This window comes from Polypterus senegalus, chromosome 10 (genome assembly GCF_016835505.1).
Source record: "Polypterus senegalus isolate Bchr_013 chromosome 10, ASM1683550v1, whole genome shotgun sequence".
Lineage (NCBI taxonomy): Eukaryota > Metazoa > Chordata > Cladistia > Polypteriformes > Polypteridae > Polypterus > Polypterus senegalus.
The window spans coordinates 3,926,783-3,944,790 of NC_053163.1; the positions used below are offsets into that span (position 1 = coordinate 3,926,783).

The 18,008-nt window shown below is 41.9% G+C and overlaps 1 protein-coding gene and 1 long non-coding RNA gene across 5 annotated transcripts in view; both read left to right on the top strand.

Annotated features, from left to right (window-relative positions):
• Positions 1-5,560, top strand: part of LOC120536545 (zinc finger protein 345-like) — a 28,433-nt gene extending 22,873 nt beyond the window's left edge. For 2 of the 4 annotated variants that reach the window (XM_039764931.1, XM_039764932.1), the window contains exon 3: positions 1,413-5,560. In XM_039764931.1, coding sequence (XP_039620865.1) covers positions 1,413-3,775 — 2,363 coding nt within the window. In that variant the 3' untranslated portion in view covers positions 3,776-5,560. Of the gene's footprint in view, positions 1-11; positions 545-1,412 lie in introns of those variants that run through there. The other 2 variants (XM_039764934.1, XM_039764935.1) reach the window with 2 other exon arrangements.
• Positions 5,561-9,491: 3,931 nt separating this feature from the next.
• Positions 9,492-17,535, top strand: LOC120536548. Its single transcript, XR_005635140.1, has 3 exons — positions 9,492-9,850; positions 13,117-13,276; positions 17,351-17,535. It is a non-coding gene; the product is annotated as an uncharacterized LOC120536548 (long non-coding RNA).
• Positions 17,536-18,008: the final 473 nt, after the last annotated feature.

Below are 18,008 nucleotides of genomic sequence, written 5' to 3' on the forward strand. Positions count from 1 at the left end.
CGAGACTTGATGATATTTTGGAGAATCGAGGTGAATAGAATGGATTAGCTTCTTGAGCAGCATGGTCTACTCTCACTAAAACAATTCTAATGTTCGGGTCTCCTCCATTACACAAAAATTTGCCTTTGCAAAGAATGTTTTTTAATAGTTTTTTTTTTAATCTTATGAACTACCATGAAGCTCAGTTTCACATATACTGTCTGTAGAGCAAGGCAGGGATGATTTTCAAGAACAGGCCCCTAGAGCTAACATCTGATCATCTTCACGGCCATTTCAAGTACACCCAGTAGAGTCCAAAATTGGAGATGTTGGTTTGTCAGTCAGTGTCACAGGTCACGCTGTGTGCAGACGCTGTCATCACTGGAAGGGGTCCCATGAGATGTTCTCGACTGTTCACGTATTGTGGACCGCTCAGCCTATCACGAGTGCTCCTCATGTGACTTCTCTTGCTATCCTGAAGATCCTGGCTCCGATACAAAAACAAAAAGAGAACCTGAAGTAGTTTGAAAAACCCAAGAAAGATCAGAAGGCCATTCCTTTGAAGGTGTATATTTTTTCTTTTTTCTTTCTACATCATTTGTTGTTGCTGTTGTTGTGATGGAAAGCACCGTCGTGAACAAGGAAGTAACGCGCATGCACACGCGGACAAGCATTTGATGTGAAGAACTGCTTGAACCCCATTTTTCATTACTCAGGACTCCTTTTTATTCATTGGTTGCCCTGAAGCTCACGCTCTACGTTCACTCGTCTGTTCCTTCCTTGTTCATGAAAGTGCTTCCCAGTAGTGAATTATTTAAAAATGTTTTAGTGAAAGTACATGTTTTGGATGTTGTGAGTAAGAGGCCGGGTGACTTTGCATGTGGACTGCACGACACAAGTAACCAGAAGGCTTTTCATGGACATTTCGTGAACGTTTTGATCTTGTTTGCTGTTGTAGGGCATTGGCCCCCTACCACGGCCATTGAATTATAAACTTTCTTATGCCCTTTCTGCATGAAAACGTGAGATTCAATTTATTTCTTGGCTATCACTATAAAGCACGTGAGGTTAGGGTTAGTGTTAGGGTAGACATGTTGTCAAACCTTGAGTCAGAATTTTCCCGCGACACACGTTTTTTTTGGCTTTGACTTTTGGTCTGCTGACACACCTTTTAATTTTCCAGTTTCGATCTTTTCCTTTGTCTCTTTGCCTGATCGTTATCCCTGACCCCTGCTAAATTTTCCCGTTTTAGCAGTACAATATTTTGTTTCAGTTTTTCCTGTGTTATTTGTTTATTTCAGAGTTACCTTTTTACGTATTTAATTTGTAACAAATTGTTTTCTGTAACCTAAAGAACGGTTGAAGAGTCATTGAAGAGACATTGCGTAATTGCTAACGTATACAGTGTGTTGACTTGTATCTTTTGCCTACAGGCCTTTGCGTCCAAACTGCAGAGTTAATGGCTGGCACCGATCTGACCGCTCAGGGAGCTGCCGACATTCACGCTTTAAAAACTGAATGGGAAGTCGTTGAGCAGGCTTCTGGTTGCATTAAGCAAGAAGATAATCCAGTGGCGTTAACTGGGATTGCAGGTGATTGTGTGAAGAATGAATGTTTCGGCACTGAAAACATTAAAGAGGAGATCTCTGAAGTGGTGATTACTCCCGAAATTAAAAGGAAGAGACTGACTATTGATTGTGTGGGTGGAAAGACTGTGAAGCACTCTGTAAACATTAGGAATCGTGAGCACAGTAACGTTAAATTAAATCTGAAATCCGAACATGTGAATTCATCAAATTTTAGAAGCCATCAGACCATTCACCCTCCACCGATGACCTACCGATGCTCCGAGTGTGGAAATTCCTTCACGGGAGCCAAACAGCTTGAGCTTCACATGAGAATGCACACAAAGACCAAGCGGTACCAGTGCACCATATGCAAGAAGTCCTTTGTCTGGGCTTACCAATTTAAAATCCACCAGAGGGTTCACACGGGAGAAAAGCCGTACCTGTGCACGGTGTGTGGAAAGACATTCCGAGAGACTTCACACTTTAAACGACATCAGAGAATTCACACCGATAAGAAAACCTATCAGTGCTCGGAATGTGGAAAGATGTTCCGGAATTCGGTAACCCTCCAAGAACACCTGAGCATTCACACCGGCGAGAAGCCCCACCAATGTGGCATTTGTGGGAAGGCCTTTCGGAAGAGTTCAAGTCTTCAACTGCACCAGAGCATTCACACGGGTTTCAAACCTTTTCAGTGTGCTGAGTGCGGGAAGACCTTAAGGGATTCCGTAAGCCTTAAGCAGCATCAGAAAATTCACACTGAAGAAAAACCTTATCAGTGTCGTGAGTGTGGGAAAGCTTTTAGGATTTCCGCCAACCTGACAGAACATCTGAGAATTCACACGGGTGAAAAACCTTACCAGTGTACCACATGTGGAAAAGCTTTCATCCGGAATATCCAGCTTAAAATCCACCAGCGAATCCACACAGGTGAAAATCCATACCAGTGCACTGAGTGTGGAAAATCCTTCTCCAGGGCCTCAAACCTTAAAATCCACCAGAAGGTTCACACGGGTGAAAAACCTTACCAATGTACGGTATGTGGAAAGACGTTCAGACAGACCTCAAATCTGAAATTCCACCAGAAAATCCACACCGGTGAGAAACCGTATCAGTGTAAGGAGTGCGGAAAGTCTTTTAGACAGACTTCACATTTCAAACGGCACCAGAGAATTCACGCGGAGGAAAAATCCTACCCGTGTTCTGAATGTGGGAAGACTTTCAGGAATCAGGGAAGTCTTGAAGGTCACCGGAGCATTCACACAGGAGATAAGCCGTACCAATGTACAGAGTGTGGAAAGTCTTTTAGGAGAAATACACGTCTTAAACTCCACCAGAGCATCCATGCAGGAGAAAAACTGTACCAGTGTTCAGAATGTGGCAAAATTTTAGGGGACACAGTAAGCTTAAGGCAGCACCTGAGAATTCACACTGGAGAGAAACCGTTTCTGTGTACCGAATGTGGAAAAACGTTCAGGACTTCTGCCAACCTTAGGGAACACCAGAGGATTCACACTGGTGAAAAACCATACCAGTGCAGTGAATGCGGAAAGAATTTACGGGATTCGGTAAGCCTCCGACAACACCAGAGGATTCACACCGGAGAGAAACCCTTTCACTGTACTGAGTGTGGAAAAGCTTTCAGGAATTCGGCACATCTTAGGGAACACCACAGAACTCACACCGGTGAAAAACGATATCATTGTGATGAATGCGGGAAACCGTTTCGAGATTCGGTAAGCCTTAGACAACACCAGAGGATTCACACCGGGGAAAAACCATATCACTGTAACGAGTGTGGAAAAGACTTCAGGAATTCTTCCAACCTTAGGGAACACCAAAGAATTCACACAGGAGAAAAACCTTACCAATGTACTACCTGCGGAAAATCCTTCACCCGGGGTATACAACTTAAAACCCACCAACGAATTCACACGGGAGAAAATCCGTTCCAGTGTACTGAATGTGGGAAGTCCTTCTCCAGGGCATCCAACCTTAAAATCCACCAGACGATTCACACGGGTGAAAAACCGTACCAGTGTACGGAGTGTGGAAAGACTTTCAGGCAGACTTCAAATCTGAAATTCCACCAGAAGATTCACTCTGGCGAAAAACCGTATCAGTGTTCAGAGTGTAAAAAGACTTTCATCAATTCGGTAAGCCTTCGACGACACCAGAAGATTCACACAGGAGGAGCAAATGTCCATAAAGATGGTGTCACTAAATGAGCTGACTACACTAGTGACCGTGATTACCTTTGACTGGTGGATGTATTAGGAATTGGTGTATTCTGTTCATATTTCTTAAGATGTAGAAGAAGAAGAAGAAGAAGAAGAAGAAGAAAGGTTTTCTTTGTTTGCTCTCATTGACCTGAGTGGTCACTTTTTTGGGTCTGCCTATTGGATTGTCACTTATAAAGATAAGGAGTTGGGGAGTCACCACAACCACCCTGTTTGATGATGATATGACAAAAGTAACTGTAAGTAGGATCGAAAGTGAAATAAATGGACTGAGGGGGTTAGTGGTTTAGAGAAAAATCACTCCTGATGAGCAGATGAGTCTCATACAGACGTGGGTTCTTAACTAAATACCGACTTCTGGGTCGGATTACAGATATACGACAACAAAGGTGGAATAGTTGAGACTTTCTGGAATTATAGAGGAAGTGATGTCACTCTTCATCTTCTGGTTCCTGGTCATGTCTATGGACAAAAAGGGAGAAGAACTCAGTGATTGCGCCCTCTCCTGGTCAGGAGTATCTATGACATTTTCAGCAGAGCCCTTCAAGTACCATAATTGCGCATGCCTGACACAGTTACGTCATGTAATGCTTATCTGTTGGTGTGTTCTGAGGTTTACTCAGGTAAGCAAGAAATGAATTTGAAGGTAAGGCAGCTTAAGTCACTGATCCTGGCACAGCAGATTTGCAGCACACCCCATGGAAGTGGTTGACTTTAACACAACTTCCACAGGCAAACATTAGATGTTCATGCAAACAGTGCCTAAAGATAAAGGTGTTTGCCTGGTCAGGTTTGTGGAAAAAGTGACCAGTTTCCATGGGGTATACTTACTTTTTCACATGACTTCTATATTGATTAGCACATGATAATAAGAATTCCACTGTAGTTGGACAATAAGGAGCCTACAAGCCTATAATGCTGTGAGCAGTCAGGGATGAAGGAGCAATAGAGGGCATCCCAGAAGAGGGGCAAAAAATTAATCTGTCCTGACAGGGAGTCCAAAAGAGGACAAAGTCCTTGCAATAACTTTTCCAGGTGGTATATAATGAGGGGAGGAAGACAGGGAATCTAGGTGAAGGGACCTCACAGTCCCCCTCACATTAAATAACTCTTTATATTAATGCCCCCTGTAGTTCTATTACCTGACCCTTTAGTTATGAATGGTACAAGAGGCTTTGTGAATTCTTCCTTCAGATACTGTAATACAAAAAAACTGAGAGTGATGGACTTCTCTAATTATACTTCTAACAAACATCAAGCACAAGAAATTATTTCAGAAAAAGAAGGCAAACGTTTCAAGGTAAGGTACAACTCAATTACTGTCCACGTTGAGAGAGCATGGAAAATGCTAATAAAAGAAAAATTGAGCGAGATGGCAGTCAAAGGGGCTTCTTCAAAGTATGGAATCAAGGTATGCATCCTTCTACTTGTATGAAAGAGACGTTTGTCTTTTTAATAAATTTGCAAACCTTTCTGAAAACGTTTTCATTTTATCATGATGGGTTATTAAGTGTAGATTGCTGGTCAAAAATGGCAGATTTATCCATTTTAAATTACATCTTCCTCTCAACAGAGGGCGCAGAAAGTGAAGGGGTCGGGTTACTTTCTGAATCCAATGTTTAAAAACAATTCTTTTTTATCATACATTCGATTTACACGTCTCATGAGGTTTAACTACCGCCAGGTGGCAGCAGTGCACGAGCGTCTTCTGGTGCACAAGCGCACTTGCAATTCTTCCCGTTAGTCACCGATAGATAGATAACTAGAAATGAAAGGCACTATATAATAGATAGATAGATAGATAGATAGATAGATAGATAGATAGATAGATAGATAGATAGATAGATAGATAGACAGATAGATAGATAGATTCCAGCTTTATGTTTTTAAATGGAATTGTAATGCAGACCACTCACTACCTTAGAGGGCTAGTCCTTAAGAAAAAAGGGATCAATGCACACAGCAAGCGCAATTTTCCTGATTTTAAAAGGACTTTCGTTGCACACACTCACGCAGGCTCAATACAGGTTTTCTTGATCTCTTCGTGTCTTTACTAGATTTTAAAGATTTCTGTTTCGTCCACATATTAGGAGCCTTTTCAAAGCCGAATGAACCAACTCCATGTGCAAAAAAACCCTTTACGGAACAAAATTCTTTGTCAAGCAGTGACTCTGTGGAGAAGTACGTGTCGTTCCGGTATTTTAAATGTATTTCCTTCTCCTTTTTAGTTAGGCATACTAGACATTTTATTTTTTGTAATACAGAGCTGCATGAACCGTGGCTTCTATTGTGCACTCAGAGAAGATTAGACGCCTCCGAAAATAAAGAAGAGCCTTTCACTAAAACTGCTGTGTGGGATTTTTCTAGAAATGTTCAAGCTGAAAAAAAAAAAAAAAAACATTATGATTTCGTTTACTTTTCTTTTTCTCCCCCGGAGCACTTCAAGAACTTTTTTAATTTTCTGTCCTTGGAACTTTCGTATTTGATTGCCGACTATCTTTGTACCCCACCCAAGGTAAAACGATCTTTTTGTATCTGTTCGTACACTTAATTATTTAAGCTTTATTCATAGCCTTGGTTATTCATTCTTAAATTCCGGCAGAAATTAATCAATGCTTTTATGTGACGCTTGCATTGACGTTTTCACAGTCCCGACGCCCACATCTGGTGGCTTTTGATAAGGCAATATATTCAACGGGAATTCCAGCTGCGGTGTGTAGCGGGTACAAAACTGGCCCAAATACATAAATAATTATAGCGGTTAGCATTTTTACAATTATACACTTAAAATTAACAGCACTTTAGTGCTTTTTTATGTCCTTCTCAGAGTCATTGCTTGTCAAAGAACCATTTAATTCAGGTAAGAGCTCTTTGCATATGAAGCTGGCACGTTGGACTTTTGAAGAGGACGGTGGTGAGGAATGGAGAGATCTTTAATGTCTAGTAGGCCATCTTATTAGATACAACAGATCAAGAAAACCTGTCTGAGCCCACTGGAATTTCAAAATCTGTTATCATCTGTTCATGGCTAGTTATAGAACCTGTTACAAATCTAAATAAATGAACGGTTCTTTCTGGAACTTTCCTGTGGAGGCTTAATTTGAAAAAAATAAATAAATAAAACATGGCTCCCATGTGTCATCACTCAGAATAACGTCCTCAGCACCTTTATTTTTTAAGGTGTGGTGTAGTAGACCGTAGGATTTTAGGGACTTTTAAAACTCAACTTGATGCCCATCAGTCTATTCAACCAGCTTATCCAAGGCAATATCAAATATCATGAGACACTAGTTTATGACTATGCCTGTTATGGATCTTAACAAATAAAAGGTTCTTAATGGAACAGAACATGGATTGTCATTTTGGTAATCAAAAATGATTGACCTGTGGCATCTCTGAGGAGCCACTTTGATGATGGTGTCCAGCAAGGGTCAGTGCTTTTTAATAAATATTAACAATATTGACAACATAATCAATAAGCTGGCTACTCTTGCAGATGACACCAAACAGAATGAAAGATCAAATAGTGAAGATTCAGCAAAATTGTTACAGACGGTCTTGGACAAGAACACGGGCTGGGCAGATTTGTGGGTAATGAAATTTAATGTAAGTGTAGTAAATGGAAAGAAATGTCAGATCTGAATACAAAAGGTCTGAAACTGGAAAGTCCACCTTATGAGAAGGATCTGAAAGTCATAGTGGGCTCTCCTCTACCTACATCAAGACAGTGGACAGAAGCAATGAAGAAGGCTAGTAGGATGTCAGGTTGTGCAGCTCCCCAAATGAGTAGGGTGATCCTGACAATATTTTCTAATGGTTTTTTGACTGCCATATTTATTACAGTGCATGGATATCAGGGTATGCTTAAATTAGTTACTACAAAGTTATACCGTAGACCTAAAAATATTGCCACCATCTTTTTTACAGTAAAATTCTGGCAACCACAGCTGCTAGTACTTTACCGTAAGTGCAGCATTATTTTTTTTACAGGGCACAAATGGTTCCCCTATGCCACCACTCTGGCACCTTGATTGTTAAAAGTGCAGACTGATTAGAGGAGTGAGAGGTCTGAGCTATGAGGAGAAATGGAGTCTTTTCAGTTTAAGCAAACAGGCATTAAGAAGTGACATGACAGAAGTGAATAAAATAAAAGAAGGGAATGAGTGCAGTTGAATCCTGTCACTTTAAAATGAATTCTGCAACAAGAACAAGGGGACACATACCGGTGGAAACTTGTTAAGGGCAGATTTTTCACAATGGTTAGAAGATACACGTGGCATAAGTGACCAAGTAGTGGTGGACGGCAGGACTTTACGGATCTTCAAATGTCAACGTGATGTTATTTTGGACAATCAAAGATGGACCAGCTTGTTGGGCTGAATGGCCTGTAATCATCATAGTTGTTCTAATGTTCAAATACTGAGATGCTTTCTTTACAGCCTGTTATGATAAGAACATGCAGGTTAATCAGCCCAGCAAGGCTTGTCAATGCTGTTCATCTTAATTACCCAAATGGACATCAAGTCGAAGTGTAGCACAGTGGTAGTGCAGTAAAGAAACTTTGGTTCGTGTCCCAGCAGTTTCCTGTTTATGGATTCTGCATGTTCTCCCCATGTCTGTGTGGATGGCAGGTAGGTTAGATGTACTGGCAGTGCTAAATTGCCCCCTGATGTGTTTCTACATGTGTGTTCACCCTGTGATGGCCTGGCACCCTGTCTAGGGGTTGTTCCTGCCTTGTTCCCAGATGATTGCTTGGGTAGGTACCAGAAGGACAATGCCTTGGATAAGTCAATCAATCAGTCCTATATCCTAACACAGGGTCACGGGGGTCTACTGGAGCCAATCAGCACAGGGCACAAGGCAGAAACAAATCCTGGGAGGGCACCAGCCCATCGAAGGGCACACACACACACCAAGCATGCTCCAAGGACAATTTAGGATCGCCAACGCACCTAACCTGCATGTTTTGGACTGTGGGAGGAAATCCACGCAGACACGGGGAGAACATGCAAACTCCCACTACCACTGCGCTGCCCCCTTGGATAAGTGGGTGGAGAAAATGATTGGAGTGGGGTGGGACAGCACTTACATGTCATATAAATTAAAGTCATGGATCAGAACACACACACACACACTCACGCATATACAAACACATCAGGTGTCAATTTAACAATGCCAGTTCGTCCTGTCTGCATGGCTTTGGACTGCGGGTAGAAACCATAGCACCCGGTGGAAACCAACGTGGATACGGATAGAACATGCAAACTCCTCTCACAGAGAACAACCAGATTGCGAATGCCCGTCTCCTAATGGCGAGACAGCAGCGCCGAACCGATTAAAAACTGAAACGGGAAGGAGGCCGGGACAGAGCAAATGATTAAAAACAGCTTTCTTTACAACTAAGACCCAAACAGGTTAAAGGGGGATTTTGAAAGAAGGCTTGCGAAACCTTCCCCACCCACACACAGAAACTATGCTGATTCATTTCTCTTTTCGATTTTTTTAAATGCCACATTTGCTTGCTGTGACACCTTTAAATTTTCACATTAATGTTACCTTAAAATAACTCGAGTGTTGTAAGCGTTTCTTTTTTTAAAGCGCTTCTCAAACAAGAAAAACAATCCATTTGCTCGTCTTCCTGTTGATACCTGTCACTACAGGTAAATTCGTTTTGCCTTGCAGGTGCATTTTCTTTCTTTCTTTCTTTCTTTCTTTCTTTCTTTCTTTCTTTCTTTCTGGATGGATGACACTCATATTGCAACGGTCAGACGGGCGGGACCGGATGTCCCCAGGTTTGCATTTTTCAAATTTCAGTTAAGATTCGCGCTATACAAGCCCGGGAAGAAGAGGGCACATTCAAAGGACAGAATGAAAAACACCCGAGTGCCGAAGATAATATTTGCGTCCAAAGACCCTTCTCAAAGATAACGTCTGGTCTTGTTGGTCTTTGGTGGATCGCATAGACGCAGACCGCAACAGTGAGATAGACGATCAGACATTCTGTCCGCGTAACAACACGACGACAGTGGGCAAAACGCGAAAGGTGCACGTATCTCATGAAAAGTACGTATTTGTTATTTTCCTGTAACTCCTAACAGAGAGAAGGTGCTTCTAAAAAAAATCACTGGGGTGTTTACTTTGTTTACCTAATTTTACTTAAAATGATCATGTGTCCTGGTATTATTATCATATTGTTCTGCGTTTCTAGTTATTTTGTTGTACGTATTTCAGATTTCACAATGTTTAAATCAATAGTCTTGTATCACCTTTTAAATGAGTATGTCCATGTTTCCAGCTTAAAATAAACTTCATGTGTGGAGTTTGTATGTTCTCCTCATGTCCGTGTGGGTTATTCGCGCAGTTAGGTGGACTGAATTTGCCCCTCATGTGTATGCTTACCATGTTATGGGCTGGTGCTTTGCTTATTGTCCCTGCATGCCTTGTGCCCGATGGCGGATGAGATAAACCCCTGTAACCCTCTGCGTTTCAGACATAGACGGGTGACTGGATAAGCAAGTGTTATGTACACGACTTTCCTTATAGTTGCATAAAATATGAAAATTTCCATAAAGAGTTCCTTGTGTTAACATCAGGTCGTTCCAAAGAATTCCCGGCGCCCAGCGGCAAAGCCGGCAATCCATAAAAAGTACATTTTACACAATTTTGTAAACCATTACACAGTCTTACATAATATATATACTATATACACACACACATATATATATATATATATATATATATATATATATATATATATATATATATATATATATATATATATATATATATATATATATATATATATATACGGTGGCGCTGCTGCCTCGCAGTTAGGAGATCCGGGTTCGCTTCCCGGGTCCTCCCTGCGTGGAGTTTGCATGTTCTCCCCGTGTTTGCGTGGGTTTCCTCCCACAGTCCAAAGACATGCAGGTTAGGCGGATTGGCAATTCTAAATTGGCCCGGGTGTGTTTGTGTGTGTCCTGCGGTGGGTTGGCACCCTGCCCAGGATTGGTTCCTGCCTTGTGCCCTGTGCTGGCTGGGATTGGCTCCGGCAGACCCCTGTATTCGGATATATCGGGTTAGAAACTGGATGAATATATATGCATATTCCCTTGTGTCGATAAAGGGCAGATGATGACTATTTGAATGTTAGTTACTGCCAATGCACCTTGATACCGTAAAATAACCTTGATGTGCTGACTTTGAGATGACTTTTTCCTTTTTTAACTAAAGTCATTAAAGTTTTGATTAATAATTTCAACCCAATTAAAATAATAATGTAAATTACACACAAAATGTTTCTAGTATGATGCACTTAATTCAGATATCAAAATTAAATGAATTATACCCAAAATATTTATTTATTTAAGATTAACATAAAACAGGTGAACAATTACAAAAGCGGATTATCCATCCATCCATTGTCCAACCCGCTGTATCCTAACTACAGGGTCACGGGGGTCTACTGGAGCCAATCCCAGCCAACACAGGGCGCAAGGCAGGAAACAAACCCCCGGGCGAAAACGGATTATGCATCTGTTTAAAAGACAATAATCTGACGGGTTAAATCATTTTAACGTCGCTGAATTTGGTTAAAGTGACATTTAAGCAATATGTGATCATTTTCAGTTAAATTATTTTAAATTCGATGTACAAAGTATAAATCTCCGGCGAGTTTACTTTCGAGTGGACGGCCGTCGCGCTTCTCAAGATGCGGAGTGGCGCTTTGACTTCGTTAATTAAAGAAACGTGCCTGGGCTGTTGGAAGTGCGCCCCCTGCAGTCTTGATGTCTTTGTATTCGCATCAACACGATATTATTTCATTCTGGGATGCGTTCTTTGTGCTTTGAAGAAAAAAATAAAATAAAATAAAATAAAAAATAATCAGGACACGAACGGAATAAGAGAGAAAGAAAACCAGGACTAAGTCGATGTTAGCGAGAGTACTTTTAACTCAGGACTCATTGGCATTTTACAAATCCATTATCTCTTCACAGTTATTTAATGTATGGGCCCAGTTACAAATCTAAATAAACTAAATGATCCTTCTGGACCCTTCACGTGGATGGGTATTTTAGGGAAACAAAAGCGGTTCCCCTGCGGCAGCACTCTGAAGAACCGCTCTGGCACCTTCATTTCTAGGAGTCTACAGATGGGGGCCGTTTTGGCTTTACAGGATAAAGGCCTGCTTTATAAAGAGGCATTTTTCAGCTTTAGTTGTGGCTAAAAGGTGCTATATACAGTAAACTTACAGTAAGTGATTTAAGATAAGAAGTTATTTCAGTAAGAAGACTGAGGTTTTTAGGTAGTAACTCACTAAACATGGTGCCGGAGAGTGGCGACGTTTTGAATATTGATTACCACGTGCAAAGAAATTCAGTGGATTCTGTACAGTGAAAAAAACGACTGTGAATTGACTTAGTAAATTATTGGCTAATTGCATTGCTTTCGTATTCTTTTACTGTATCTTATAACTAAATATTACAACAAAGTGCATTACAGGGGCTTCACAGTAAACTGGGCCACGACATAAATGTGATGAAGCAGTTCACTGTTGTTGAACTGCAGGAATTTCGTGAATTTTGACATTAACTGTAATCGTAATGCAATTCAGTAGACAATAATTTAAAGCAAATTTACTAATACAAAACGGTTGCCCACCGTTTTGAGTCGCTGATTCACTTGTCTTCGAGATGTGGAAAAACTCTGAAAATGTCTGCTGGTTTCTGGTCATTCATTGTCCACTAGGTGGCACACAAGCTGCAGATAAATGACGTTTACATTCTCCAGCTTAATTCAATTCAGGGTGACGGAGATGCAACAGTAAGTAGTCCCTGGACCAGTGCCTGTCCATCACAAGGCCCACTCACACAGTTTGGGTTTGCCAGTTAGCCTAGTGTGTATAGGTCTTTGGAAATGTCTGAGGAAAACCCATGTAGAAATGAAATAAACATGCAGACTCCACGCAGACAACACCTCGATGTGGGATTAAAACCAGATCTGTGAGGTGATGGTGCTAGTCAGATAGTCAGACCAATTTATTCCAGCGCAGGTTTTAAGGGGGGTTATGTTGGAAGCACTGGGCACATGACAGCGATCATTTCTTCATCACCAGTTGACTGCAGATCTCCCTCAGACACGCAGCCATAACCCACTTTCTCCACCTTTCTGTCTGGGGTTTCCCTCCTGGTGCTCCAGTTTTCCTCACAAACACCCAAAGATGTGCAAGTCAGGTGAGCTGCTGACTCCAAATTGTCCTTTTTGTGGGTGAAAGAGTAGTTAAGCAATCTGTTAAATTAATTCTGTTTTGCTTCTCTTTGGAAAAGCAGAGGGCTTCACATTTTGTGACTAGAAACTCATCAACATGCGTGACAGAACATCATCTAAAAGGCCGCCTGCAGCCTTGAAGCGAAGGAACAGCATCGACGGACACTGGGTCTGCTTCAAGTGCCCACACAACCAGCCGTTGGTTACGCCAGCATCTGCACAGTAAGTTTTAGTCCTGTTGGCGGGGTGGCAGTTGGGTTTCTCTTCTTCAGTATGCAGATGGCTTTGGACATCGTCATCTTATAAATAAACAATTGGCATGCCTGTGATCAGCCATAGTAGGAGTGACCTCCTCACTAACACTCATGTAGTGTGTTGTACGCTCTTAAAAATGATGGTTCTTTAATGGGTTGTGTGGTTACCTTAAGCACCAGTCATTCTGGATGGGTTCTTTGCATATGAAGTTGGTTCTTTGTACTTTGAAAAACTTTCTAATATGTAGAAAAAAATGTAAACCTTTAATGTATGGTGGGCTACCTAGCAGGACCCTAACAGGTTAAGAAAACTTGAACTTAGCCTGTGCTCTTGTATGCTGTGAGAGTCTTTTTAAAACCACAAGCCATTTGGTATTTCACAAATCTGTTACCATCTACTGCGGTGGGCTGACACCCTGCCCGGGTTTATTCCTGCCTTGTGCCCTGTGCTGGCTGGGATTGGCTCCAGCAGACCCCCATGACCCTGTAGTTAGGATACAGCAAGTTGGGAAATGACTGACTGTTACCAGCTAGCCACTGTTATTGACTGCATGGAGTCTGCTATAAATGTAAATATGGCGGAACCTTGGTTCACGAGTATAATTCGTTCCGGAAACGTGCTCACAGTCCAAAGCACTAGTATATCAAAGTGAATTTCCCCATAAGAAATAATGGAAACTCAGATGATTCATTCCACAACCTAAAACTATTCATATAAAATGTTTAATACAAAATATAAGGTAAAAATTCATAAAACAAATTAACCTGCACTTTACCTTTGAAAAGAATCATGGCTGGTGTGAGCGAGTTTCTAAACTCTTTTGGAATTCCACCCAACGGGACGACATGCGGAATATCGTCCCGAAGCAACCGCAGGCTGCCAAGCGCTGTAGCAGTTCGCCGTAAAAGCGAATCCGAAAAAGATTGTGGTCATGCTATAAGTGCCTGCCGTTAATGAGTGATACAAGGAAAATTATAAATGCAGGGCACACAAAGTGTTACTTGGCCACCAATCTGGCCCCGACCTTGCCTGACTGCTGTGTCTGTGTGTGAGTAGAGTGGCAGATCCCACTGCAATAAATAACAGTGCTATTCCTGTTTCAAGCTAAATAAAGCTGGCGTCGTTAAAGTACTGAGTGTTTTGGGGTGCAAGACAGACACTCAACACATTACAACACACACAGACGTAGTCACAAAGCTATAGTAGACAGTATACACTCGTACAGATGTTGACTATATGAGTGAGGCACGCCGACTGAGCCCGAGAATGGGAAACGATTACCCACAATCCCACAGCAAGAGAGAGAGAAAAACCATCGGCTCAGTTGTGATCATGTGACTCTCGGCAGACAAGGCGTATACACACTACTCGTATTGCAAGACCTCGCTCATTTATCAAGTCAAAATTTATTACAAATTTTAGCTCGTCTTGAAAAGTTACTCACAATCCAAGGTTCCACTGTAATTCAAATCTCTTTCTGGAACTTTCTTGTGGATGGGTCTTTTGGAAACCTAAAATAGTTCCCCTATAGCATCTCTCTGAAGGACTCCGGCACTTTGATTTTTAAGAGTGATAGATCAAGGAATTCATGGAGCATCATTAACAGTATGGATCAATACAAGGTTAGCAGAATTATAATGCAATATCTAGTTTATCAAAAGAGCTGCACCACATAAGAAGACCACAAACTGGCACACACCAGGAGGACTTTAGAAGTCTACCAGAAACATTTATAATCATCAGGTATCAAGAGAAGCGGCACCTATAGTGAAAAAGCGTAGAGTGGGCTACATAGGCATTTCAGACCCCCAAACCCCAGACAGACTCGTGGTGACACAAGTCTCAGGCTCAATACTCTTATAATAATTTAACTCTTTTGTTTTCTTTTCCTCTGGTGGATTTTGATGAATCCTGTAAGTGTGGTGTTTCCTTTTGAGTTTTTGATCTGATTCGTGGATATTCTAGTGGGTTTCGATTTGGGACTCCTTTGCTTGATTTCCCTGTCAGGCAAGTATTTTTATTTTTTGATTATTTTTCACTTTTATGAACATTTTCTGTATTTTTCCCACCTTGTATATAAGTACTGCATTGCCTTTTTCTATTCAATCCAGGGTTTGATGGTAATCCTTTCCCCTTGTTGGGCATTTTGAGTGTATTATGGGACTTTGCTGAAAACATTTTTTGAACTTTGATAGTGAAGTGCATTTTGACTCTGAGTAGGCTGGCGCCAGCCCCTCAACCTTTTGGTGTCGACTGGTGGGCTTCTGGCCTCCTTCCCTGGGTGGAGATCATTTACAACACCAGGGAATACTCCTGGGTCAGGAAAAACTTCTACTAAACAGGGGAGCCTCTTGTCAGGAGCTCCACCTGGTGGCACCCAAGTACCCCAAATGGGGCACCCACTAGGACTAAACTTCCCATTCTGCCCTTTGAGTGTACAGAGGGATGCTGCCACCATCCATAGGGGATGTAGACATAGCCTAGAGAGGCACCCTCTCACAGTTTGAATATATTGGCCTCTCAACATGGTAAGGGAACAACATTCAGCGTGGCCTGGACATCCATCCATTCATGAGGGCCTCTCAGCTGGGTAAGCTAACTTCCATACCAGTCAGGTTTCAAATCCATCCCTGCCTTCCATCATAAGTGACAGACAAGGTAAGTGGAGGGCATCTACATTTTAAGCTCAGCTGCAGAATGAACCTAAAAAGAAGGATGGAAAAAATAGAAAAGGGGGCACTGAGAAAGTCTTAGGATGGCTTGATGGCACAGTGGTAGAGCTGTTGCCTTTCAGCTGCATGTCTTAGGCTCTCCGTGCATGTTCTCTCAATGTCCAGGCGGGTTTCCTCCCACAGTCCAACAAATGTGCAGGTGAAATAAATTGGCATTGGTACCTTGGCCCCTGATTTGTGTGCTTTTGTATTCGCTGCGTGATTGACTGGCACCCTGTCCAGGGGTGTTCCTGCTTTATGCCCAGTGCTTGTAGAAATAGCCTTCAGTTTCCCTGCAACCCTGCTCGGGATAAGTGGACCTGAAAATGGATGAATGGTCAACCCATGAGGTGTGTGCTCCCTGCCTTTCCGTTACGTCCATGCTATGGGACACCAACAGACTTCAGAGTGCGTGGATTGGTAGCATGACATCCTCCACACTGACCCGCAATACGGGACTCCTCAGGGATGTGCACTGAGATCTCTACTATGACTGTGTGTCCATGCACAGCAACAGCTCCAGATGTGCTGATGACAACACCGCCATGGGCCTGATCACCAACAATAATGAAACGACTTTCAGAGGAAAGGTGTACCTGCTGATTCAGTGGTGGTAGGACAGGAATCTGACCCTCAGTGTCAATAAAAGAATGGAGCCAGTCAGAGACTTGAGGGAGAGGGCAGACCACACTTCTATCTGTAACAGAGGGGATGCTTAGGAGAGGGTGAACAGCTTTAAATTTCTTGGAGTGACCATCATGGACAAACTGAGGTGCGCACAACATATTTCGGCTCTTATTCAAGATTGTTACTTGCACCTTTACTTTAAACATTTGAGGGAAGCTACATTTCTTCATTCTCATGAAATTCTAGAGGTAAACGCGTCCATCCTCACATGGCTCCATCAATCACATCTTGGTATGGCACCTGCTTGGCTCACTGCGGAGGGTGGTAAGGGGGGCACAGAATATTACTGTCACTCAGCCTCCTTCTGCTTGGGACATATGACACATGCCAGTGTAACCTGCTATGTACAAATTCTCTGTGTGTCTTTTGTTGGTATTGTAATATTGTTGTCTGTTCTGAGCAGATAAGCAAATATGAATTTTGTTGTCCTGAATACTCATGACAGTAAACCTAAACTGGAATTGACATGATTAGCCCGTGACAAAGTTTTGAGATGATCCAGTTCTTTGACCGGAGTGTAGATGAACCAAATGAGGGGGGCACTTGGACACAGTAATCTACAAGAATTTAATGAGTGGTATTAAGTTAAGTTTCATTATTTTCTCTCTCTGATCTTTTAATTTCGATGTTGTTTACTTTACAGAGTGATATCAGGCTATGGCATCCCTTCAGGACTTGTCTGCACCACTGAAGATGCATTATGGGTCCATCAAAAAATATGATGGCACCATCCTTGGTACTGAAAATACAAAGAATGCAGAGAGAAAGTGAATAGGAAAAAAAAGTGTAATTGCACATCAACAGAGTCATTAAAGAATTCACACAGAAGGCCATGTCTGCAGATGACTGATTCCAGAAATCATGGAAACTAAAGGGAGATTCATTAAAGTCCTAACTGAGGTCTCTTCAGATTACATGGGAATATTTAGCTGTGGTAAAGAGCAGCATTGTTTCGGTCATAGAAATTGTGGAGGGGCCTTCCCAGAATTCATCTTTATGTGTGCTGACTTCTCTAACATTTTAGTTAACTTACCTAACTAATAATATTGGCCCCTCGTTTGCTAATGACTAGTGAAACACACAGGTTCTTGTGACTTTCACTTTGAAAATAATCAACCAAAAACTGAAATGCTGGTGCCTGCTTTGTCGACTTGTAACTGATTATATATATACCAGTAACGGCACACTGGACGATAACGCACAGTGAATCCACCTGACTTGAGCATTCCTAGTTTTCCTAGTTTCTCCACTCTAGCCGCCCGCTTCTTCTCTTCTTTCTTCTCTGTCTTTTCGCATTAAAA